The sequence below is a fragment of the Lepisosteus oculatus genome, chromosome 19 (genome assembly GCF_040954835.1).
Source record: "Lepisosteus oculatus isolate fLepOcu1 chromosome 19, fLepOcu1.hap2, whole genome shotgun sequence".
NCBI classification, from domain to species: Eukaryota; Metazoa; Chordata; class Actinopteri; order Semionotiformes; family Lepisosteidae; genus Lepisosteus; species Lepisosteus oculatus.
Genome location: NC_090714.1, coordinates 10,289,760 through 10,316,124, shown reverse-complemented (window position 1 = coordinate 10,316,124; position 26,365 = coordinate 10,289,760). Strand labels below are relative to the sequence as shown.

Here is a 26,365-nt window from a genome sequence, read left to right as displayed (position 1 = left end):
GAAAGTCTTTTGCTCATAATTATGCACAGACATAATGTACAATATGTTTGAACTTATTTTAGATCAAGTTCAAACAATGAATGGGATGGTGTATTACAATAAATGTGCTTTCAATTCCAAACCACTCTTGGAATTGAATGCAGGCTATTATAGCCATGTTACAAAACAGACAAGTTATCACAGCACTCCAACCCACTCATTCATGATGGAAACACTGATGTCTTCTACAATTGTTGTCCCCTACAGAGGGAGCACAATAAGACGTTTATTATTTACGGTCATCAAAACCAATATTTTCAATTTGACCTCACTGAGTTTTCAAAAGATTTGAGGCATATTCAAATAAAGTGTCAACAGTGCTAAAAGACCTAAAACACATAAAATATTTAGGATTTTAGACCTTTCTGAAAGATCATCAGCACATGTATATATAATCTGTCACAAGGTTGAGAGTTAAGTTACAATGTGTTTGCCCACTTTTCAACTCTGTAGAGTAAAGCAAGAATGATGACTGAGATATATGAAATTATATAAGATACAATGACCTCCCACACCTGCTTCCTGGGCCAGTCAAAGGCTGCACTGGCACATTTCAGACAACGTTGGATTTCTCCATCACACTATCTTATGTGAAAGATAACTCCTTAAGCAGGGGGAATTCTCTCCATTCTTCAGACACTCATTGTTAATCCCAATCAATGGCGTCTGCTATTATTTGTCAATCAAATCAGCGAATGGACTCACTGTCAGGTGCTGCTCGTCATTTACATTCCCCTACACATTCATGAAGTTCAAAGACTGCTTTTTTGTATTCCAGAACACAGGTCTGTCAGGATTAACTGTTATCTTAAAAATGGCTAAACGGCTACATTTTCAGTAGATGCATGACGAAGGCAAAACATTGAATGAAAAGAGTAGAAGGATGAAAACTGCATTAGGAGACTATAAATATACACAAATGAAGCTCAGCTTATGCGATAACCACCTTGCAGTGCCTTAAACCCTTGCAGAGGCACGCGGGTAGAGCCCGTAACAAACTGGAGAAGCCTCCCTCTCCTCTCTTCATCAAACGACTCCACTGCCTGCCAAAACCACTTGACGATGTTGCTGTCTGCCACGCAGTGTTTCAGTCGTGTGTTGGCCTTCCAGTCATTGAGGTCAATCTTCCCCAGGCCTCCAATTATCAGCTGCAATTCCAAGAAAATTACACCGTGAACAAGCTACAGTGTTAAAATACAACACTCTTTAACAGAGTCAACGTGTAACTATAGTCGAATACAATCATTTACCCTACAAAAAAGTGAAGCTCTGGTATTGAAGATTACAGATGTAATTCAAATTTCCTTCAGAGAGCACATTGACATTGTTTCGCCTTAGTTGCTCGTGGTTTTGCTAAAGCGAATTTGAAACTGAGACCCTGCAGCAGGGGCATCTGGGAGTCTTAGCTGGTGTGTCTGCAGGTGTTCCAGATCCTTTTAATCAGCAGCATCTGAAGAGCTGGTAGAAGCTGTTAAATTGGTCCAGTTAAGCCAGTAACCAGTTTAAGGTTAAGGGAGGTTAAGAGCCAAGCTAGAATGAAAATATGCAGACATACAGATGCAGCCAGTCAAATCGAGCAGGGTACGCTGCGGTACAACTTGGTGGGCGTGTCGCAATATACCACAATATGCCGTATGCAAATCAGATTATGTTAATAGTATCTGGAATCACCTTGTAAAACCGGCAGATGGAGCTAATACAGCTTAACCTCTCCTGTACAGCATTTGAGCGGTTTCGAATCCCGATCACTGCTGAGGGACAATCTTTATTCAATTAAGAATTTAAGTTGTATACTCTTTAGACGTTTAAATTTAAACTGTGAATTACAGCATGTTAATCATTATACATTAAAAAGTTGTTATATCTTATGAAAGCAAGATTGCTCAGTTGGACAAAAGTACACAACCTACCACCTTTATCATAAATATTTTAAGTATGCAAAAGTATTTTATGCATCAAAGTCTTTACCGAAGATATTACTAATAGTATTAATAATGAATGACCTTGGACACGCTGTAAACTCAAAGTATTACCGTGGTCCACATTCTTTGTAACCGTCTTTGTAAACGAAAATACTTTATTTTTTCATTGACAAAAAGTAACACCACAGCATTTCGTTGATCCGATCACGCAATTGTTTCCAATCATACAAAGTATGCCTTTCACATGCTCATAAAATATATTAATTTAGGAACATAAACATATTACTGTATGTAAACTGTACTGTATATGGCTGGTCTTGGTAGTTTAAAGAAAAAATACACACCACTACTCCATTTCTCCCTAAACATTTTAAGCATCTAAGTCTTACATGTGATTATTTCAGAAATGTTTTTATGTGCTCCTTCTGACCATATTACTGTACGTTTATATACTTTGTGAAAATTGGTTGTTTTAACCTTTTCTGCGAATACGCTCGTTATCAGCGTACTTAAAAGCATACTTTTAGAATTTGATTAATAGGGAATATAATATGGAGTCGCGTATCTAAAGAAATTAATAACGATATAATTATATTTAGGTACTGTAGCACAAACAGTAGTACAAAACGTTCCATTGATACGTGTATTGCTTTTTCAGTGCATATCACATGACTGGATTGGTAGCGTGATAGCTTAAGTGACTGACTTATAAGCGTGAGGTCGGGTGTACAAATCCAGTAATCGCTATGAGTTTTCTTTTAACAAATAAATATTTATTTGAAAAGCTAAAATAGCAAATATTATGGACACTACAGTATATTGACATTTTTTATATTTCTAAATATTACACCATGTTCGTACTGTATGTACACAGCGGTACCGCAGGGCGTAGGAAGCCGCAAGCCCCACATTAATGTTGCACATTCGCCTGGCGCTGCGGCCAAAGAGCACCCGGCTGGGGTACGCGTTGAGGGGCAGGACAGGAGTGGTAGTGATCAGGGCGAGGATCAGGAAAGCCGCTGACCGGTGCAGCTGGCCAACTTAGAAACGGGCGTACAGTCTGGGGAGATCGCCCGGTTTTTGCACCCCTGTGTCTGGTCTGCTCTGCTCTCTCTCTCGGGAGTGCTGGCTGTGCCGAATTTCACTCCACAAAGTCTGGGTCTCTGTGCTTACATTGTTTGTAAACAAACCGGTTTCACAAGTGTTTCCTCAGCTTATTCATTTTCAAAGTAGAATAGGGCAAGTCTTCCAATGAAAGACAGTCCACCTTCCCCCCACAGGCAGACTGACACGTTTTCTTAGAAAAACAGATTCACAACGCGAACCTGTCAGTCTTCTGTGTAAAAAAATCGTCTGTATCTTATTTTTTGTTTTTGTTTTGTTTCATGTTAATTTTATAAGGGAGAGTGTCATGGGAGAGAGAGACCCCCTTACTCCCATCTTGATTAAAATCGCAAATGTGTGTTTCATAAAATACTTTTATTTTTCACAATCTGACAATGCAAGACAGAATTCACATTCACTGCGCCCAACTTTTCAATGGAAAATCAAGCCCAGCTTTTCAAAGGAATTGCTTTAACTTGCTAATGCGTTACTATACCAATCCGGGTGTGGCGAGTTTCCAAATTCTCCTGACTGCCTTGGGCGAAAGGAACCTGTCTTTCATTGGAAAGCCGGGGGGGGAGGGCTGTTCCAGCAGGAGGGTATTGTACTTCCTCTTGGGATCAAACGTGGAAAGATTAGATTGTAATCGTTTTTATTTTTTAAATCAATTTGAGAAAAGTGTTATCTATACTAAAAAGCTGTATTTATTTAATACCACTTGATAGTTATATTAATAGAGATAACAATTCAAGTTGATACTGTTTAGACTTTGAATTATTATAAACTGTATTACAGCATCGTACACATTAAACATGAAAAAGTGGGTATATTTTATAAAACCAAGATTGCTCAGTTGGACAGTATAAAGCAAGTATGATTTTAATGTTTGTAATCGCTATTCTTGCAACTACAAACATAAACTGGAATGCTACAGAACCCTAAACAGACAATACACACTTTTAGTTTAGCAGGATTTGCGCGATAAGCACATTGTTTAACGGGGATGACACTACCCACGTCTATTATCACTGTACAAGACTACTTCAGCCTGCGTAATCTGCAAAGGAACAAGTAATAGGTTTATTCCATGCTGAAAAGAGAAGAGAGAAAACGCAACGTTTCGGCTGTGAAGCCTTCTCGAGGGTCTTCAGCTCAAAATGAAATGCTAAAATGTAATGTAGGCTCTGAATGGGTTAAACTTTGATTTGGGCTTGCTTGATGTCACGGTCTTTCATCTGAAATCCTGATTGAATCCTTCTAAACTAAAAATTAGACACAAGAAGAGAAGTGGCTCTGGTGAAATTTCTCTGTGAACTAAAGAGTTAAACTGTAAAGTGTCTCCTCCTTTTAAACTTGTTAACGCAACACGGAAGATATTACCGTATTAATGATGTAGCGTTATTGGCTCACGTGGGTTTGCGCCCTACACCCTGCGGTATCGCTGTGTACATACAGTACCAACATGTTGTGATATTTAGAAATATAAAAAATGTCAATAAACTGTAGTGTCCATAATATTTGCTATTTTAGTTTTTCAAGGAAATGTTTATTTGTTAAAAGAAAACTCATAGCGATTACTGGATTTGTACACCCGACCTCAGGCTTATAAGTCAGTCACTTAAGATATCATGCTATCGATCCAGTCATCTGACATGCACTGAAACAGCAATACACATATAAATGGAAAGTTTTATACTACTGTTTGTGCTACAATACCTGAATATAATTATATCGTTATTAATTTCTTTAGATACGCAATTCCATATTATATTCCCTATTAACCAAATTCTAAATGTATGCTTTTGTCTACTCCGATAATTAGCGCATTTGCAGAAAATGTTAAAATGATCATTTTTCACAAAGTATATAAAAATACAGTAATATGGTCAGAAGGAGCACGGAAAACATTTCCGAAATAACCACATGTAAGACTTTGATGTTTAAAATGCTTAGGGAGAAATGGAATACTGGTGTGTATTTTTTCTTTAAACTACCAACACCAGCAATATACAGTTTACATAATATGTTTATGTTCCTAAATTAATATCGTTTATGACCTCCAGATGCGTTATGCTCTATTCTTTTTATGCTCAGCTACTAAAAATTCCCTTTAGTTGTAAAATTCCATATAAATATGCAATACTAAGCAGATTAAAACGTGCACAGTAAAGAGATTAAATGACTAAATCTTTTCACTACGGACCCTGTCGGTCATTTTGGCCAGCCAATCACGTACCGCGGTACGGCGCGGTGGTTCATGCGTAGTTGCGTGCGGTAAGGGTTTGTACTGCGAACTTTGAATGGCTGCATCTGTACAGCCTCCCTGGACCAGATTAGGAAATGCTTGTCTTATAGTATGCATGTGTATTACGCATTTTTGTCTTAAAATATAAGTGTTTCTATATCGGACGTCTTATAAAGTCAACAAAATAATGTTTTAAATATGATAAAGACACTTCCACAACATAAAAAAACCTTAATGAAATTGAAATAGATGAAAGCTCAACAACCAGATATTAAACAATAATATGTCCTAAAGGATAGCAAAATTATCTTTTAAAAGTTAAAAATGGAGATCTCTATAAGAATCCAGACACAATGGGTTATACCTAACTATTGTCAATATTTCCTCTACTCAGATGAGCTGCATGTGAGCAAGATTGATCAAAAGAATCTGGTCTGGTTAACTTGAATTAAATTCGGGGTAAATGATTAAGTGTCAATCAACAGTTCAGAAAGATACAATATAAGATCAGATCAGTAAAAGGAAAAGAGAGAGAGGAGTCAGAAGGATGTGCAATTTGAAGCTTGCGTCAGGAGAGAGCCTCTACTTTATAATCATCCAGACAAAACCCGTTTGGAACTAAGTATATGAACCTTGGTAGAGACAGTTTGCTATTCTGTGTTTTTAGTCAATAATATGTCAGTTAAAAAGGTCTTTCCTGCTTCAGGATATTTTGCATTCTGTTTTATTTAGAAGGCAGCTTATCTCTTCTTTGGCCTCCAAGTCAAATACTTGGTAGCAGTCTGGGTTTTTCTGGGTGATTAGAACATTATAAATGTATAAATGCAGAAACATGTGTGTTGTTTTTGTTGTGTGTAGTGTTTCTGTTGTCATATTTAATAAATATTTATTTAACCAAGTGTGCCTGGATTATTACTCTTTTCACCAATGCTATGCAAGGGAACAAAGAATTAATTAGCCTCTAATTATACCAACCGCTCAGGTGTGTTCTGGAGAAATCACTTACAAGTTGGGGGTCATGAATAATTATTTTACTTATTGACTAAACTGCTCGGTCAATTCTTGATATTCACCAATTTTGTAATCCCCCATTTGTAACATTACATAACTTATTTGAATACTTAGAAATAAGAGAATAATTATTAACATAATAAAAATCTTCTAAAAACAATTTTAAAACCCTTTTTAACTAATGTTAATGTAAATGTAGTATTTACATCATCTCCACATTAAACAGACTGTCACAAAATGTGTATTGTTTTCTGTAAAATGACATTACCTCTAACTCCTTGTTATCAAAAGGCTTTAACAGATGCTGAGGAATCAACTCATTAAAGCCCTTCTGCAAGGCAAGAAACTGAGCTTCAATCCCTCTCATAAACCTCCAGTTCACATAGAGCCTGAAAAAAAGCACATTGTTTCATAAATCAAAATTCAGATGAAGTACTAGAAAACATATGTAACCATGTCTTGATTTCTACACTCAGTGCATCCGGATAGTTTGCAAAATCCAGACTAGGCTTCCGACCCACAATATTTCAAAACCCTCCGGGACTTGTTTTGAAAAGCAATTTTTGTGCAACTTCACCAGAAGAAGGTTCAGTGGGGCAAGTATGGAGTCATTTATGGCAAAACAAGGAAGTTCTTAAACATCATTGAGGGCAAAGATAGTAATGCATTCCAGTTATCTAGCTCAGGTTTACTTACAGGTAATGCAACATTTTCCCTTACAGATTAAAGACACCCAGTCGGTACACAGAGTGACAGAATCAAACAGTAAGAAAAAAGTATAATTTAAAATGAGGATCACCCAGAAAGCAACACCCCATTTTTGTTTCTGTAACAAAAATGGGGAAAGGAAAATCTCAGACCAAATGTTCCATCACTTTCATCAAGTGAATTTAGGCAACACTTATAAATTGTGGGACAGTACTTCCTGAGTGACGCTCATCCAGTTGAGGTTGCACTAGAGGGGCTCATGCGTGGCCTTCCCAGTGAACATGTGCTTGGTGGGGGGGCTATATTGCCATTGGGGCAAGCCTTGTCATGTCATTAGCCAGGTTACCCTGAGTGCTGGCGGATGGCTAGATCAGTGAAACCACAGTAATTTGGGCTTTAGCCAGCCAGGGCTGCCTCAGCTGCAACAGCGATTTCTGGGATCATCCAGCACTTGCAAACTTGCACTGATACCAATAAGAGACATCACTTCTCCAGGCAGTGCTAGTTCTCCTAATAAAGCAGTGAGGAGTTCACAAAGTGTCAAACAGTGAACAGTTCTGACACGCATTTTGGCATGCTGGAGGAGTGCATGCACAGGATCTTATATTCTGTTACCTGGCATTTCCCATCGAGATGGTAGAAAACAAAGCAGTGGCAATTATACATTTAAAAGAAGAAGTCACACTAGACAACAATCTATTAAAATTCACTGCACTTACATACTCACCTTACATACTCCTTTTTGTTCTCCTCCGTTACTGGAATGTTTCTACCATTTGGTTTGAGCTCGTGCTGGAGAAATTTGCCAAATGCGTTATGCTCTACACAAAATGTATGATCCAGAACAGGGGTGATGTCATTCTCACTATAAAAAAAACACAATTTTATTAGATTGTATTTATAAGTCTAAATAGGTCAAGACTGAGAAATGGATTTCTACGAAAAGGTTTCTGGCATCCCATTTTCATGCTGTTTAACCCCAAGCTATTGAGGACTTTTTCAGGTCATCATTCACAGCAGCGTTTCACTGATGTTTTCTACCACATACAAAACTCACCAAACCTCAAGCGCTTAAGACTTAACTCACAAAATACGAAAAAAGTGCGTCCTGACTTACAGAATCCATACTAGGCTCTTGTGCAGCTCAGGATCCACGGTTTCCAGGTCTGACAGCTGGATGGGCTTTCCCAACAGCTGCTTATAGAAAGGCAGTGTAAATCCACCATTAATGTAATGTCCATGGAAAACTGCCAAGCCCATTATTCGGCCAACAAAGTGGAAATAAGACAAATGGTCCTGCAACACACCAAGAGTTTTTGTTATTAGGGCTGGAATAGCTATATAGCAAGAAAGAACACACCACACAGGGAAATACTGAGAGATCTCACATGGTTAGCAGTACCCTTATTTTGTTCAGTACTGAACTATGTTTTCCAAAAAATACAGTAAGGAAGTTTATGCTGTAGATGACTCCAAATGATAAACTAAGTCAAATGTCTATCCCACGAGAGCAAACATTTCACTCACAGGATTGATTGAAGAGTCAGGATTTATCTGCAGAGTGTAGATATTATCTGTAGAGTACTGGAAGAGCCCATAGTATGGATTTAACATCTCATGGCACAGGAGATACAACCACTCCCTAAACAGAGAAAAGAATGATGGAATTACATAAGATCACTGCAGCTGGTGACATTATTATAGGTCCTGTCAGCTTATGAATAATAGGAAACATGAAGAAAACTAAATGTACTATACAAATGATTTCATTAATTACAATTTTAAATGTATTACTTCACTATAAAACAACTCCAAATAGGGAAGACATTTGACATCCCCAGTCATAGTCTCATTGACACACTCACCGAGCCACACCACCATAGTCTAGCCCTTCTTCACCACGAAATTTCACCATCAGCCGTTTTTTCAGGTCTTTGGGCCTCATTTTCATGATCTGCCTGTAAGACTCCTAGAAGAACAACAGGCTAATAAAATATTACGGACAAAATATTGCAGATTAAATCTGCAAAATACATTTAAAAAACATCTGCAACACACATAGAAACAGACAGTACACTGAGTAAAAAAAAAACACAATTTAATTTATTTTGATCTCAATTATTTACAGTGCCTTGCGAAAGTATTCGGCCCCCTTGAACTTTTCAACCTTTTGCCACATTTCAGGCTTCAAACATAAAGATATAAATTTTTTTATTTTATGTGAAGAATCACCAACAAGTGGGACACAATTGTGAAGTGGAACGAAATCTATTGGATTTTTGAAACTTTTTTAACTAATAAAAAAATGAAAAGTGGGGCGTGCAAAATTATTCGGCCCCCTTGCGTTAATACTTTGTAGAGCCACCTTTTGCTGCGATTACAGCTGCAAGTCGCTTGGGGTATGTCTCTATCAGTTTTGCACATCGAGAGACTGAAATTCTTGCCCATTCTTCCTTGCAAAACAGCTCGAGCTCAGTGAGGTTGGATGGAGAGCGTTTGTGAACAGCAGTTTTCAGCTCTTTCCACAGATTCTCGATTGGATTCAGGTCTGGACTTTGACTTGGCCATTCAAACACCTGGATACATTTATTTGTGAACCATTCCTTTGTAGATTTTGCTGTATGTTTGGGATCATTGTCTTGTTGGAAGATAAATCTCCGTCCCAGTTTCAGGTCTTTTGCAGACTCCAACAGCTTTTCATCCAGAATGGTCCTGTATTTGACTGCATCCATCTTCCCCTCAATTTTAACCATCTTCCCTGTCCCTGCTGAAGAAAAGCAGGCCCAAACCATGATGCTGCCACCACCATGTTTGACAGTGGGGATGGTGTGTTGAGGGTGATGAGCTGTGTTGCTTTTACGCCAAACATATCGTTTTGCATTGTGGCCAAAAAGTTCGATTTTGGTTTCATCTGACCAGAGCACCTTCTTCCACATGTTTGGGGTGTTTCCCAGGTGGCTTGTGGCAGACTTTAGACGAGACTTTTTATGGATATCTTTGAGAAATGGCTTTCTTCTTGCCACTCTTCCATAAAGGCCAGATTTGTGCAGTGTAAGACTGATTGTTGTCCTATGGACAGACTCTCCCACCTCAACTGTAGTTCTCTGCAGTTCATCCAGAGTGATCATGGGCCTCTTGGCTGCATCTCTGATCAGTCTTCTCCTTGTCTGAGCTGAAAGTTTAGAGGGATGGCCAGGTCTTGGTAGATTTGCAGTGGTCTGATACTCCTTCCATTTCAAGATGATCGCTTGCACAGTGCTCCTTGGGATGTTTGAAGCTTGGGAAATCTTTTTGTATCCAAATCCGGCTTTAAACTTCTCCACAACAATATTACGGACCTGCCTGGTGTGTTCCTTGGTCTTCATGATGCTCTCTGCGCTTTCAACAGAACCTTGAGACTATCACAGAGCAGGTGCATTTATACAGAGACTTGATTACACACAGGTGGATTCTATTTATCACCATCAGTCATTTAGGACAACATTGGATCATTCAGAGATCCTCGCTGAACTTCTGGAGTGAGTTTGCTGCACTGAAAGTAAAGGGGCCGAATAATTTTGCACGCCCCACTTTTCATTTTTTTATTAGTTAAAAAAGTTTCAAAAATCCAATAGATTTCGTTCCACTTCACAATTGTGTCCCACTTGTTGGTGATTCTTCACATAAAATAAAAAATTTATATCTTTATGTTTGAAGCCTGAAATCTGGCAAAAGGTTGAAAAGTTCAAGGGGGCCGAATACTTTCGCAAGGCACTGTATATTCTCATGACACAAAACAATATTAATAAGAGGAAGAGCTGTTGTGCTGAACTGAGAATGTCTCAGGTTGGTCATTCATCCACAGCACAGAATATCCTTAAATTTAGAATCTCAGAATCCTGACCTGTTCCTCAGCAGACGTGTGTAACTATGTCTGCAAAGATACACTGACATCTGCTGGTGGCACTCACATAAAATACAAAGATATCAGGAATGTGAAGCTTCAGTTTGAAAGAAAATTACATTGCAGTTTGAGCAGGCTTTCTAGGTTGATTCATAACAACCGCCCTTAAGAGCTGGAGAAGCTCATTGGACCAGTGAGACCAGTAATGAGCTGCTATAGGTCATTCTGAACTGAGCTGGAACTAATTTAAACAATCTCCAATCCTTGTCCTGGAGAGTCCAATCCAGTCTTTTACGTCATCCAAAAAGTTAGGAAATACCTATGATTTATTAATCAAATAGATTAAAAAGTATTCTGGTCAGTTAGAACTGTATTATCTATAAATTATCTATACATTCATTATCTATAAATATATCTATAAATTATGACCCAATTTATCTATAAATTACTTCGATTAACCAATCACCAGCTTAAACCTAGAAATAGGCTACTCAATGGTGATTTATAACACCTGTTATATGGTGGCTCTCTAGGAGAAAAGCAAAATTTCCAGCTGATGTTCTCCTCAAGAGCCAAAAACAACGCATCACTCCCGGATGTTAAGCAAGCCAAGCCTACACACGCAGCGCAGTTCTGAGACCTCACCTCAAATATCTCCTCCCGGGAAACTTCAATCCGACAGTGCCCGGCCTGGGGCTGCTGCAGGGATAGCTCGTGCCGGAGCACTTTGAGTTTCTGCACCAGGTCCCTCTCGTAGCGCACGGGCACCTCGCCCTCCCCCTCCTCCACCGACACCTCAGTTTGCGTGGGCAGAGTCTGGCTGGACTCCTTCACCTGAGACTGCTGGCTGTGGCACCACAACAAACACGCTCTTCAGACACAGATTCACGGACTTATACCGTACTGATCAGACCTCCTAATACCGGCAGGGCCACAAGCACAGAAATAGATAGGAATAACTAACAGTTCAACCGAAACAGTCGAAAAAAGATATTAGAATTAAAGTGCATATGCGTGTGCCTTCCCATCGATACGTTCTGCATACAGCAAACAGGTGAATATGAATCGTAATTTAAATAACATTTTGGATACATAATGCAAATGTTTTTATGAAACACTAAAATGCTGGGTTGGGACATTTCTGATAAAATCTATACACATATTGGACATTATCATTACGTAACTAAAGATCGATGCAGACAATTGTGCATCAAATATCAGCTTAAAAGGTAACTGGTTAATCCACTTGTTACCTCTAATATACTGATTATTAAGATGGCTTTGTCTTAATTTGATTTTACAGTCCAGGTATCACTGGGTAGAAGTGTTTACCTCATTATATGGTGTAACCTAGGGTCAGTGAATTGTGTTGTTCTGTTGTTGTGGTCAACAAAATATATTCTTCCTGACACTGTACTTCTGACCTCCCAGCCAGGGGGCAGAGGCCCTAGATCTTCACAGCTCACACTGTTGAGGTCTCTGCAGGAGGAATGACATAGAGACGTGCATTAATATTTCACTCACACAAACTGTGGACACACAAAGATGTAGAGGCATGCACACCAGAGGAGATGTCCAACTATCCCATGTTACCGCTAATGGAATTGACTATTTAAACTTTTTTAAAAACATTTTTACATTTTTCCCTCGTCAGGTAAAAACAACTTGGTAAAGCCACTCAGAAACTTTAATTATATGACACTAATCGGTTCTTAACCTACCTTGGTATTCGTGGGTCATGCCAAGTACTTACACCAGTCTGTGTGTGCAGAAAATAAACCTGGCCTTGTACTGTTGTCCTTTGCTCTGTGGGAAAAGAAATAATTTCTGATCAATTTACCAGCTTAATAATTCTAGTTAAAATCACATATAATCACATGTGAATAATTTAATAGTGAAATGTTTATTTGAAACCATTCACCCTTTAAATCCAAAAAGTTAAAGTACAGAGTTTGTTAGTGCTGTGCAATGTAATTCTTGTTCCATAAAAAACTCACTGGAAGGGTATATAACCACTTTAAAAATTAATTGTCATCCATTCAGACAACTTAACAGAGCTTATCTGTTTCTACAAATCTAAGCTCTTAAAGCCAAAAACAAATAAAAACTATGCATTATAGAACCCTTCTGTGAAACAAAACTGAAGGGAGTAGGATATCCAGTAAATCCTTCATAATTTCTTCTAACAATACACAATTGGTTTTTCAAACTGAATAATTCAGAATCACTATTTTTCACAATTTCCAAATTTGGAGTCACCACAGGATGAGTGAGAATATGTAGTCTTTCTCCCCAACAAGTGGGCTGCCAGACTCCTTCTGCATGTTTCATGCCGGCAGGCCTACGGTGACATACCCCAAAAAGGAGTAAGCTGTCAGCATGGTGACGAGACACCTCGCTCACTGACAACGCTGTAAATGTATCGATTTCTTTTAGTACAGGTATCGCAAATGTTCAAAGACTAATTAAAGCCCACTCACGAGATAGGGGTGCCCTACAAATCCCAGCCTCAAAAGGCTAATGGCATAGGACGGATATGAACAGATCACAACCTGCTCTTACAACAGGTGACTTTCCTGGTTTAGCCACGTGAGAGCTGCTTTCTTGCCCATCATATAATGCGTATAGTCTCTCCCAAAGATAAAGAGTACTACCAGCTTCCTTTGAGAATAATGCAGAAATGGCTCACCGTAACCCTCAGGGAGCTCAGGTGACTGATGCCCATGTGGTCGGTTTTGAGGAGTGTGTGCGTGACCTCTGGGCTCCTGATTTCTGATCCGTTGTGCCTGAAGTCTTTGTTCTTGACTGGGCGATTCCAGAAAGCGGCAGCTGCCCCCTCCTGCAGCTCCTGTGCTGTCGGTGTATGGCAGAGGCTCCTCCATGAAGCAGCTTAGTGGCCTTCCTGGTCCCGAATCTTCATACACTGGTCTAGGAAAATCCAAAGCACATCTCCCTCAGATGGCACGCCCTACGTACCGTAATTTAAACCTTTTTTAATTAATGTGCTCCAAGTGATGTTTCAAAACTTCCCACGTGTGATTAAATGGCAAGATATGTGATTGCAAACTTTACCTGTTAAGCTTGAAGACCCTGCTCACAAATATGGGATCTTCACATTTACATTTTTATACAACTCATATTCATGTGGACCTGCTGGTGACTTATGCTAATCCTTGAATGTGTATATCCTGTAATATATATATCATTTTAAACTTAATTAGCGATGAAAAGATTTCCAAATAGAACAAGTCCAAAACAGCAAAATAAACATTTGCTTTCATCTTTGATTACATTATGTCCATACATACTTATAAAATAAAGTACATTATGCCAGCAGATATGGGGGGTTATACAAGAAAATACAGTTGTTTAATGAGAAAAACAACAAACAACAAAATAGTCTACACAGAAATATCACTGTATATTCGCTCATAAACTGAAATCAGGTCTCTGTGGGGAGATAAAATGAATCCATTAAAATGGTATGTTCAAATTTACTATATTGTTAAGGGCTACATGTATAGATATCCAGTATTTTTGTATTTCTGGGCATGACCAGAATATGTGTGAATGCGTCACAACTTGCTCTCCACATAACCTCCAACACTGTGAACTGCTGCCTTTTTGTTTGGCTTGAATTTTAGGGCTGATAAAAAAACGGGTCAGATTCTCACAGAAGTTTCTCCAGGTCTGTGAACGAGTAGAGCCTTGTTGAATCTGTAATTCCAGTGATCTACAGAAATAATTGTATTGATTTCTTTTTCCCATTTTATTTAATATATATTAATATAATTGAGTCTTTTTTCATATATTCGATACGATTGTACATCTTTGATATTATTTTTCTCAAGTTACCCTGGTGATAAGCAGCTATAAAATTATCAAGCAGTTTATTGCCTTCCTTTATATATTGTTGCTTTCTCCAGCTGTTTACATAATATCTGATTTATAGATATCTGTAAAAATCTTTTTTCCAGATTGTATTGTTGTGATAGATCTTCAAAGTTTATCAAATGATCCCGTTTCATCATAGTACATATTGCTGTAATCCCTAGCGTTGCCCAAATCCTAAATCGTGTGTCAGGTTTCCCAGGGAAATCTGAATTGAAAACTATCCACCATACTTTTTTTCAGAACTGAATATTATTTCAATAAATCACCAACCAGAACAATCAGCGAATAGAAAACTATGAACGTGTTCCATATTTGACCAATAGGTGGCAGTACTCAATCAAAGAAGCTTAATATTCCACAGAAAAAAATAAAACATTCTTTTTTTTTTACATTATTTACCCTTCATTTTCTAAAAGTCCTCTGCAATCCACCACTGGTCCTCCACTACCTATCCGGTCCCGGGTCTGTAGACTTACTGAAAAAAAGGTCAATTTGGTTCGTTGTAGAAAACAATTTATTATTATTATTAAAACAATTTATCATTTTTTACAAATGCAATTATTTAACATAAAAGCAACAAGATAATCTGACAAAAGTTAAATTTCCTACAAAATACACCCATATTTCCACCCCCTAGTTTGCTTTTGAACGTTTTCTGGACATACAGTGCAGTCCATAAGTATTTGGACAGGGACACAATTTTTACTGTTTTGGCTTTGTACTCCAGCACATTGGATTTGAAATAAAACAATGACTATGAGGTGCAGAATGTCAGCTTTAATTCAAGGGTATTTACGTCTATATTGGGTGAACCATATAGGAATCACGGCCCTTTTTATAAATAGCCCCCCCATTTCATGGAACCAAAAGTAATTGGACATATTAACATAATCTTAAATAAAATTTAGGATGTTTGCAAATTCTTTGCAATTGATGACTGCCTGAAGTCTGTGACCCATAGACATCGCCAGATATTGGGTTTCTTTCCTGGTGATGCTCTGCCAGGCCTGTAATTCAGCTATCTTCAGTTCCTGCTTGTTTCGGGGGGTTTTGCTTTCAGTCTTGTCTTCAGTAAGTGAAATGCATGTTCAACGGGACTCAGGTCAGGTGATTGACTTGGCCACTCAAAAACAGTCCACTTTTTGGCCCTGAAAATCTCCATGGTTGCTTTAGCAGTATGTTTGGGGTCACTGTCCTACTGCAAGGTGAAACGCCATCCAATGAGTTTTGAGGCATTTGGTAGGATCTTAGCAGAAAAGATGCTTCTGTACACTTCAGAATTCATCCTGCTGCCGCTGTCTGCAGTCACATCATCAATAAGGACAAGTGAGCCAGTTCCACTGGCAGCCATACATGCCCAGGCCATGACACTGCCTTCACCATGTTTCACAGATGAGGTGGTATGCTTCGGATCATGAACAGTTCCATTTTTTCTCCATACTTTTCTCTTTCCATCACTCTGGTTCAGGTTAATCTTCTCATCTGTCCATAAGGCTTTGTCCTAGAACTCTTAGAGGCTTTTTATGTAACCTGGCCTTTCGTACCAGTGGTTTGCATCTTGTGATGAACTCTCTGAGATTATGCTGGTGTATTCTTCTTTTAATGGTAGTCTTTGAAACATCTATGGCTACATCCTGGAGAGTGTTCCTGATCTGTACAACAGTTGAAAAGGGTTTTTTCTTCGGTCATCCACTACTGTGGTCTTCCGTGGTCTACCAGGTCATTTGCTATTGCTAAGCTCACCAGTGCGTTCTGGACAATGTACCAAACAGTTGATTTTGACACATCTAATGTTTTGGCTTTGTCTCCGATTGATTTATTCTGATTTTTCAGCCTAAGATGGCCCGCTTTACTGGCATTAACACTTGGTCCTCATGTTGAGAGACAACAGCAACAGACTCCAGATGCAAATGCCGCATCTAGAATCAACTCTAGACCTTTTGTTAGGTCTCCTGTGCATGAACTAATGATGCAACAACACACAGCTGGCCAAGAAACAACTGAGCAGCCAAATGTCCAATTACTTTTGGTCCCCTAAAATGGGAGGACTACGTATAAAAAGGGGTGTGATTCCTATATGGTTCACCCAATATAGACGTAAATACCGTCGAATTAAAGCTGACATTCTGCACTTTGATATCCAATGTGCTAGAGTACAGAGCCAAAACAACAAAAATTGTATCACTGTCCAGATACTTGTGGACTGCACTGTGTTTTCTTCTTTACAGAGTACTCTGACATTGCTTTACTGGCATAATAAAAATAACGCTTTTTTTTTTACAGGTCCTTACCTACAATTTGGCCCCGAACTGTGTCGCTGTCAGTGGGGTTTAATTTGCATAGATCCAAACGCTGATCTGTGGGCGAAAAAAAAGTGAACTGAAAAATATCAGGTTTAAAGCTGCACTTCAGTTAATACAATACCTTACAACAGCTTAATAAAACCTTTCAGTAAAATATCTTACTATTCATTACAACATGTTAAAACATAGAAAATGCTAAAAAAAGGGGTCAAAGTTGATCAGGCCCATATTATATTTATCTGACTTGCTTAATCAGTTTAGCAATGGCCTTTCATGTCTCGCTACATACTGATGCACGAAATGTCATAAAGTTAAAGAATTATGACTGCGTTTATACAAAAAACTATGAGTAAGACAACTGTCTTTTGTTGAATTAGAGCTTTTGTTAGATTTTTTTTATACTTGAACGATTAATCTATCTATTCATTAAGTAAGAGTAATAAAAGGTTGAATGTAGGTTTACTGCAGCTCCTTGTCTGAGGTGTAAACGTACAGCCAGTATCCTTTAGCCTGCTGATGGCGTTGGACAGCAGTCTCACACAGCCCAGGAAGCCAGCTCCCTGTTTCTTATGGATTTTCTTGTGGTTCCATACACTGATGGTTATGGAATCGGTTTTCCCAATATATCTAGTTAAGGAGGGAAAGAGCACAGTTTTGTGTCAATACAAAGGACATTATATTTTCAAATACAACAAGACATTAATATCCACCTTTAAGTCAAGAAAAACTGTGGCAGGTATTTTTTCCATTAAACAAACAATATTCTTTTCTTTGTTAAAGACAATAACATGTTGTCAAGTGTATTGCCTGGAAAACAATAATCAATAAAGATATTTCATGAGATGGATCATACAAATACTGTGGTATATAAGGACCTGTTCAGTATGCAGAAGACATGATTAATCAATTCTTTCCACAAAGTATTATGAGGCGCCAGAGGTAGTCTGCACTCATTGATACATTACAGCACCACTATGACATGGGGAATTTCTAGGAGAAAAAAAAATACTAGCATTATCTTGTCTTTGCCAAATGTGATATACTGGTAGAACTGTTTTCATTGCAGGTTTTTCTTCTAGTTAAACAAAATCAATGAATGTTTGTCTTTCCATCAATAGCTCTTTTGAGTATGTAATTATTTTGCAAAATAACTAAAATTCATCTATCAGGTATGTTTTGCTACCTTGTAACTCCTTAATGAAATATTGTGTGGTTCAACAATTCTTGCACAATGCTGAAACTGGCTCATCATCGAAAATGAACCACAAACTGCCAATGTGAAATGATGCCATCTCTTTTGCCATTGCACAATTATGTAGCTGATTACTTCTCATTGTGACTCCTGACCTGTCGCAGTAGCAATCACAGGCTTCTCTTGGCTTATTCTCAAAGTCCACTCTAGAAAAAGTTAAATCACTCACAGGTCATAATGCTGGTTCCACTTGGGGTCCAATGTGCTCTTGACTGTGTCTGTGGAATGGCACTGTCCGGATCCATCTACTACTACTTTAGCGAAAGGGTCAGGTAACCCTGTGACAAAACACATGAGGAGCCTGAATCATCTTACAAAAAGAAGGCAGTGTATGCAACAAGACAGAATGTGAAAGGAGTGTGTATATAACCCAAAACGTATTAGTCAGTTATCACTTATAATTAAATTATAAGGCCCTGATTAGATGCATGACACAAACACGTCTCCGGAAAAAATATTACAGCTCTTAGATATTCACTGACAAAACACTAACTGAAATGTTCTTGGTGAAATAAAATCACCGAGAAGTAACACTAAGACAATGAGGACAATTAAGAGAGATCGTCTAAGCAGTGAATTCCTTGGTCATTAACAAACTTGTTTTGATAGCTGCAGGTCTTTCAAAGCAGGCAGTGCATGACATTCTGCTTTTGTCAAATGAGAGTGCAATTCTAAGATCATAAAAGCCTTTTTTTGTTCTTTTTGTAATACTTGCATCGACCGCTGTGTGTAATATGCTTATTGGCTCTTGAAATGGGAGTGTACAGTAGAATATTGTAATTCAATATTCCCGGAAGATACAGTTTCACATCATCATGAACCTCAGCTTCAGCTACAGTAATGCCTCCACCCACCCCCTCCTCCATTCCCCCCCACTCTGAAATACTGTCAGGTCCTACAATGTTAATTCTGTTCAATTGTTTTTTTTTTAAACTGTTGACCGCAGTCAACAGAGCATTATTTTAAACTACTTCTTTTCACGCAAATATATTTCCAGCAAGTTTCAGTTCCAATGGGAACCATTAATGTCTATTTAATTTCTCACACAACTTCAGAGCAAAAATTCATTTCAATGTAAGATGAAACAATGCTATATTTGGAAATGTAACCAATTCGAAATATAATATCTCTGTGAAATCTGTCGACAATAAGTATTTAACAAAGATTATATGATTTGTCACTTCATAGCCTTAAGACTTCATAAGTCTTAAGGGCCCTGTATAACAGGTGGGGATACCTTTCCATGCAGAAAAGTCTTATATATGTAATTGTTACAAGTACAAGCAGAATTGTTAAACCATTCAAGCTGCTCTTGAAATACAAACAAGTTGATGCTTAGACCAAGTCGTCATGCAGTTACTTCTCCCCAGAAGTCATGAAAAAAATTCAGGCCTGTGATTACAGTCACGTGTAACGGATTCACACTTGAACTTTAGCTGTGACTAATCATATCCAGTTTCATAAATTCAATAGCCATCAACCATTTTCTTCACAAAACACTAATGACACCATATCAAGTGAAAGCCACCTCTTTTTAAAAAATTCTCTTACGACTTAAAAGTGGATGGAAATGACATATCGCTGCAGTAAGGGGAGCAGCTGGATTAGCTCGTTTGCATTTCTCAGCTTAATTACCTTGTTCTGACGGTTTAAACACAACGAGAAATGTCTTGGTGCATTTACACAGCTGCCTTGGCCAAAGTTAAAGATGACAATAGGAATGGCACCATTAGTTAGCTCAGGAGAAACTCACAGTTAAACCATAAAGTCAGGCATACTTGAACATCAATATTTATGAGTGACCAGCTGGTATTCCAGTGAGGTCATTATGCCAAGCTCCACGATATGTATCATGAGGACAAAACAGGTGTCAGGAAAGGATAAACATAAAAAGGAAGCAGAACAGACAGGAACAACATACATCATCATCGTGATCACAAGAAGAATATGAGAGTTTTCCCTTTCTTTTGGGTGGAAACCAGATTCAGTCCAGGTATTCTGAACGCACAGGACTTCTGACCCTTACAATTATGACACGTTGTTATCTGGAAATTCTGATTTCCTTTGCTGTGTAATCTACAGGTGTAAATCAGCTCTACTGTTAGAGTGACACCTTGTTTAGAGTAGGAAGAACTGTAACCATGCATTTGTGAGCATCTGTTAAGACAAGGAGACTTAATCCTGGTTAGGCTTGGTTTTTAATTAGAGACAGATTCCCCTTTGGCCTGTTAAGGGGGGCTGAACTTTGGGATTTTCTGTAGAAGGCAGAATAATGTCAGTAGAATGCAGACCTCTGCTACTCACTGAATTGTACATATATTTAGTAGTGAAATACTAAATGAATTAATGAAGTACTTGTGCTGTCCATGTTTGGGCCTGGTTATTGCACTGTGCTGAAGAAAAAACAACACTTGCCACCTAAAACTCAGTACTCCTTGACTTTACGGGGTGGAATTATTAACTTTATGATTTGCTTGCATAGCACTATGGTATCTTGACCCCTTTCTCATCCAATTCTTATTTTTAGACAGATTTAATAATTTTATATTTTGAGTATATTATATATCCCATAACTCTTTACAATATAAAGAAAATAGCCATTTGTGTAACAATTTAAAAAAGAACATGAAAAGATCAGGTTGGATTGATTTTACTTACTGAAGAAATCCTTCTTTGCCAGATTCTTGGCACATAATACTAAAAAGAGAAGAAAAAAAATAGTTAGCACCATTTTATTAAACTGATTTCAAATTTAAATTTAAAAATGAATTATTTTTATCCCTTTTAAATATGTTATTTGAAAAACAAAAAATGGCGATTGCAGCAGCACACAATCGTTCTCAAAAATACATTCCAATTATTTGTATACAACATCTCAAAATCCTAATTTTCCATTTATGAACCACCTTTCCAAGGTATTTCTTTGAACATAAAATAAGTTGCCTTTCCTGCAGTCTCAGAAAATCTCGCTAGAAGAAAATTACTACTCATTGGACAACAAATCTATTCATTCTTCCAATTTATTCTCCCAAATGACGAACAAAGTAACAGAGCACATCATTTAAACTCAGTCCAGACAGACCCCTGAGGAGGGAAGAAAGCAGAATAAAAAGCAGCTTGCATCTCTTCTTTATGAAAAACACTTATAACCTCATGTGTCCTGCTGAGTGGTTGTGACATTCTTACCCAGTCTTAACTCGCCATCTACCTGACCAGCCAGGCATTCAAGCACATTTCACAGAAGACTACAATTACTTTTTTGATGTTTAAGAAACATTTTTAGCATGAATTTCTCTGGAGTGTCTGCAAATTAAATTGTATTTATTGGCTTCACATACTACTTCAGTGGGTGACAGATCATGGATTAAGTCCTACAGTATATTCATTTAACTGTCTTAGTAATGCAGTGCAAGTGCACTTACTTAATACAATTTGACATTTACCTAACAGATAATTAAAAGAGAAAATATTCATGCTGTATTAATAAATAATTTCTTTCCCAGTATGTATATTGAGCAAAGACTTAAAATGGCTGTAACTTCAGGTTACAGATTAAATGCCAGTAAGACAATTTCCAAACACAAACCATTTTCCAAACAACCAATGAAGCACTCTTCTTTTCAACAATTTTGTCACTTGTTCCCGTCTCGCTAACGCTGCCTTTCTCCAGTTCTCCGCATATTTGTGTTTGCAGACAAGCACACTGAACACGTGCGTTTGTGTTCATGGAAAGGGGAAGAGGAAGACAGCGTGTTTTTATTGGCCACAATGACCTCAGATGCGCCATAAACCAGACGTCTGAACCACCGAAGATAAAAAATTCTGAATATTTCCAAATGTCCAAATATCAGCAAGATGAATATTTTCAGAATGACATAATTGGAGCTAAAATACGGCCTAATTTTAAAATATGACGGCTCAATAGTAAAAATTTCCAAACCCTGTTCTGCGACTATGGTGGCGCCGCAATCTATGTAAACATCAAAATCCATTCTCTACCGGTATAAATGTTATAGCCAAATCCATACCGTGGCACATATTTCTACCGGTATACCATCTATACCGCCCAGCCCTATAGTATAGATATAGATATAGTATATGGACGCAACAGATCTTGAGCAAAACTAAAACAAGATCCCAACATCAGCTTCTTAAAGACTTCAATTTGTTGCACAGCATTAATGGAAGCTAGAGATCTTGGTATTTCTTTTGACCCCGTATTACAACTTGAAGCGCAACTTACATCCACCTGTATAAGAACTTTGCTTTTTAAGATCCTTGTTCTGCCTGTTTGATTCTGAAATATTGACGTGTTTTTAATTAGCCAGCAGCCATGTCACCCTGTAACTCACAATTGGCAACCCATTCAAGCTAAGCAAGTGTGAGCCAGGTCAGTACCTGGATAGGAGACCTCCTGGGAAAAACTAAGGTTGCTGCTGGAAGCGGTGTTAGTGGGGCCAGCAGGGGGCGCTCACCCTGCGGTCTATGTGGGTCCTAATGCCCCATTATAGTGACAGGGACACTATACTGTAGACAGGCGCTGTCCTTCAGATGAGACGTAAAACCGAGGTCCTGACTCTCTGTGGTCATTAAAAATCCCAAGGCGTTTCTCGTGAAGAGTAGGGGTGTAACCCCGGCGTCCTGGCCCTTATCAATCATGGCCTCCTAATAATCCCCCTCTATGAATTGGTTTCATTACTCTGTTCTCCTCCCCACTAATAGCTGATGTGTGGCGAGTGTTCTGGCGCACTATGGCTGCCGTCGCATCATCCAGGTGGATGCTGCACATTGGTGGTGGTGGAGGGGATCCCCATTACCTGTAAAGCGCTTTGAGTGGAGTGTCCAGAAAAGCGCTATATAAGTGTAAGTAATTATTATTATTAATTAAGATTACACTACTGTGCCTTACTTATTGTTACTTTATGCCTTTTTTACTGGATTCTCCGAGATACTAAATAGGCTTCATTATGTCAGTATTTAGCAGCCTATGTATATACTTAAAGTACTCCACATAAACACATAACTCTTCCTCTATAAATTGTGCTAGCACAATGTATATTGGTCATTTACACATTGATAAACTTGGTAATATTTATTGGTATTTTTTTCATTTAAGTGCAGTTTTATGTAAATTCAAATATGCTTCAGTCATGGCATATTGTTTATCTACTAAATGGTGACACCCCCACAACAAACTCTTCATTATATCATTACATTGTGTGAGAGACATCCAATACCTGTAAACTGGGACTGCAACACAAATGCATTATATGGGTCGGATTACAATTCCAAAATCAGGTGTCCCTTATACATGCTTGAAGTATTAAATCTGCTAAATCACAACTGTCATGAAGAGTTAGTTCAATGTCCTTTAAAAAGCTTATATACAGGTTTGCACGTATTCAAAACAAAATCAGACCAGTAACCCCGAAAACTTGTTTGTAATGAAGTAAAAAATCTTTTGTAGCACACGTAATATTGTACTGCACTTAATTTTACATTTTTATTTTTAAATAGATGAAGACTTACATTTAAGTCCATGCTGACTAACACTGATGTTTTTATTTTGATCAGATTAAATCCAATTTTTAAGATTTAAGGAGAACATCAACAGTTAGCCAAGTGTAATTATTTGCCCTATTTATTTAATCTGAAAAATTATAAACATTTGTAGCATTGAGTACATTAGGGTATAATAGTTCTTTAATCATCTTTCCTATAACATTTAGGCATTAGTATGGTATAACACTGTAGTATTTCACAGACTATGTGAAATGTAACAAGTCACTTCATATAAAGGTCATAAGAAAAAACTCATATCATGAGTGAAAACCAAGAAGATTAACAAGTGCTTTTTGTTGATTTATCGCTATTCCTATCCTTATTATACATACCATGAATACAGGCCTCTAGGCAGAATCATCAAACCCATTATTCAAGTGCCATTTCCTCCCCAGTTATAGGTTTTTAACTAAAATAAAATTTCCACACTGCAAAAAGCATGAATATCAATCTGACTGGATAATTACTTTCACACAAAATTTAAACATACAAGAGAGTGTATACTCATCAAACTTGGATTTATTCCACTAACTCCAATTCAATTCCCTACTCAGATCATTCCAATTCCTTTAATTACAATTCTTCATGTCCAATGAAATCAATTAGAATTTCATCCATTATTAAATCCAATCATTATAAAATGGCAATCATGTAATTCAGAATCTAAACCTGAAAGAGAATTCCTATAAACAAATATTTGAAGAAAATTTGGAAGAAAATGCATTAATGAATTAAGATTACAGGCACTCACATAACATTTTGTTTTTTTTCCCACTTAAAAGAACAACAACAATAATAGCAATAATTATTATTTTGTCTTCATATTTCTTTCAACAAGCAGCCAACTTGTTGATCCCAGCTCTCTCCTTGCTGAATATATGCAATAATAATAATAATAATAATAATAATAATAATAATAATAATAATAATAATAATAATCTGCCTAGTCATAAATATAATTTAGCAATTCTTGAACCTTTCCTGAGACTTTCAATTTCATTCAGTGTTTCAGTATTTTTAATATTTGTATAGTGTATTGCATTATAGGAATAACAGATATTCAGATTTGTCAACTCTGACCTCAAGCCTCCCATTTTCCACATGATTACACATTCTTCTATTCTAGCCTGTTATGTTCCTAGAAAAAAATATTTGCCATTGAACTTAGAGATGTATAGAAAAAAACGACCCTTCTATCAAAATCCTAACCCCACATTTTCTATTGCAGCAGCAATTTCCATTATTACATAAAGATTAAATGGGAAACCATTAGGAGAAATAACTGGAGATACAATACGCAAGGTTGTAGAAAACCATAATTATGGATACTATATTGCATTTTATCTAGTAGTTTGGTATTTACTGCAACTAAAGCAATCATTTGACTTTCAGCTCCCACTGGTTTCTAATTACAGTTATTTACTATCGAGAGGATTAGAACAAGCTTGTTCAGACTAAACTGGAAAGCTTCACTGAAAAGATCAAATTTGTTCTGAAACATCTGGTACAATAGATGCTTGCCATTCATGGGTTTCCCTTTGCTTAAATTTATTGAGGCAAACTTTTGTCGAATTATGACCCCTGCGCTAGACTAACTGCAGGTCAGCATGCCCACATACGGTAGGATGATGTAGATAAACCGCAGACACAGTCTGCTCTTGTCACACAAAGTTATTCCACTCAGCTCACCTTTTGGACCTGCTTATATTTCTGTTACAGGTGTCCTTATCTGGGTCAATGTAAACCAAAAGAAAAACAATTGGTAGTATGTTTGGCGAAAACAGGAACATTTTGTCTTGCCAATAAAATGAATTTATAGCAGCCATATCACCCTGCAACGCACAACTGGCAACCCACTGAAGCTAAGCAGGTGTGAGCCTGGTCAGTACCTGGATGGAGACCTCCTGGGAAAAACTAAGGTTGCTGCTGGAAGAGGTGTTAGTGGGGCCAGCAGGGGGCCCACACCCTTCAGTCCATGTGGGTCCTAATGCCCCAGTATAGCGACGGGAACACTATACTGTAAACAGGCGCCGTCCTTCGGATGAGACGTAAAACCGAGGTCCTGACACTCTGTGGTCATTAAAAATCCCAGGGTGCTTCTTGAAAAGAGTAGGGGTGTAACCCTGGTGTCCTGGTGTCCTGGCACTCTGTGCTCCTCCCCACTGATAGCTGATGTGTGGTGGTGGAGGGGAGTCCCCATTACCTGTAAAGCGCTTTGAGTGGAGTGTCCAGAAAAGCGCTATATAAGTGTAAGCAATTATTATTATTATTATTATAATTATTGCATATATTCAGCAAGGAGAGAGCTGGGATCAACAAGTTGGCTGCTTGTTGAAAGAAATATGAAGACAAAATAAAAACGTGTTTCTAGAAATGCTCTATATGTGTGTCCTATCCACGATTCTATCATTAAAAAGATGGAGACATCCATCGATATTTGAA

General features: G+C 37.8%; 1 protein-coding gene across 2 annotated transcripts in view; it reads right to left on the bottom strand.

The window, feature by feature from the left end:
- The window catches only part of smurf1 (SMAD specific E3 ubiquitin protein ligase 1), a 47,141-nt gene that overhangs the window by 3,106 nt on the left and 17,670 nt on the right, over window positions 1–26,365 (bottom strand). For both annotated transcript variants that reach the window (XM_015360504.2, XM_006637242.3), the window contains exons 2-16: window positions 21,020–21,058; window positions 18,531–18,639; window positions 17,603–17,736; window positions 17,098–17,163; window positions 15,206–15,281; window positions 13,602–13,840; window positions 12,634–12,718; window positions 12,245–12,391; window positions 11,558–11,759; window positions 8,895–8,998; window positions 8,557–8,671; window positions 8,147–8,325; window positions 7,757–7,894; window positions 6,590–6,710; window positions 986–1,187 (exon numbers count right to left, since the gene is read on the bottom strand). In XM_015360504.2, coding sequence (XP_015215990.1) covers window positions 986–1,187; window positions 6,590–6,710; window positions 7,757–7,894; window positions 8,147–8,325; window positions 8,557–8,671; window positions 8,895–8,998; window positions 11,558–11,759; window positions 12,245–12,391; window positions 12,634–12,718; window positions 13,602–13,840; window positions 15,206–15,281; window positions 17,098–17,163; window positions 17,603–17,736; window positions 18,531–18,639; window positions 21,020–21,058 — 1,956 coding nt within the window. The remainder of the gene's footprint in view (window positions 1–985; window positions 1,188–6,589; window positions 6,711–7,756; window positions 7,895–8,146; window positions 8,326–8,556; window positions 8,672–8,894; window positions 8,999–11,557; window positions 11,760–12,244; window positions 12,392–12,633; window positions 12,719–13,601; window positions 13,841–15,205; window positions 15,282–17,097; window positions 17,164–17,602; window positions 17,737–18,530; window positions 18,640–21,019; window positions 21,059–26,365) is intronic.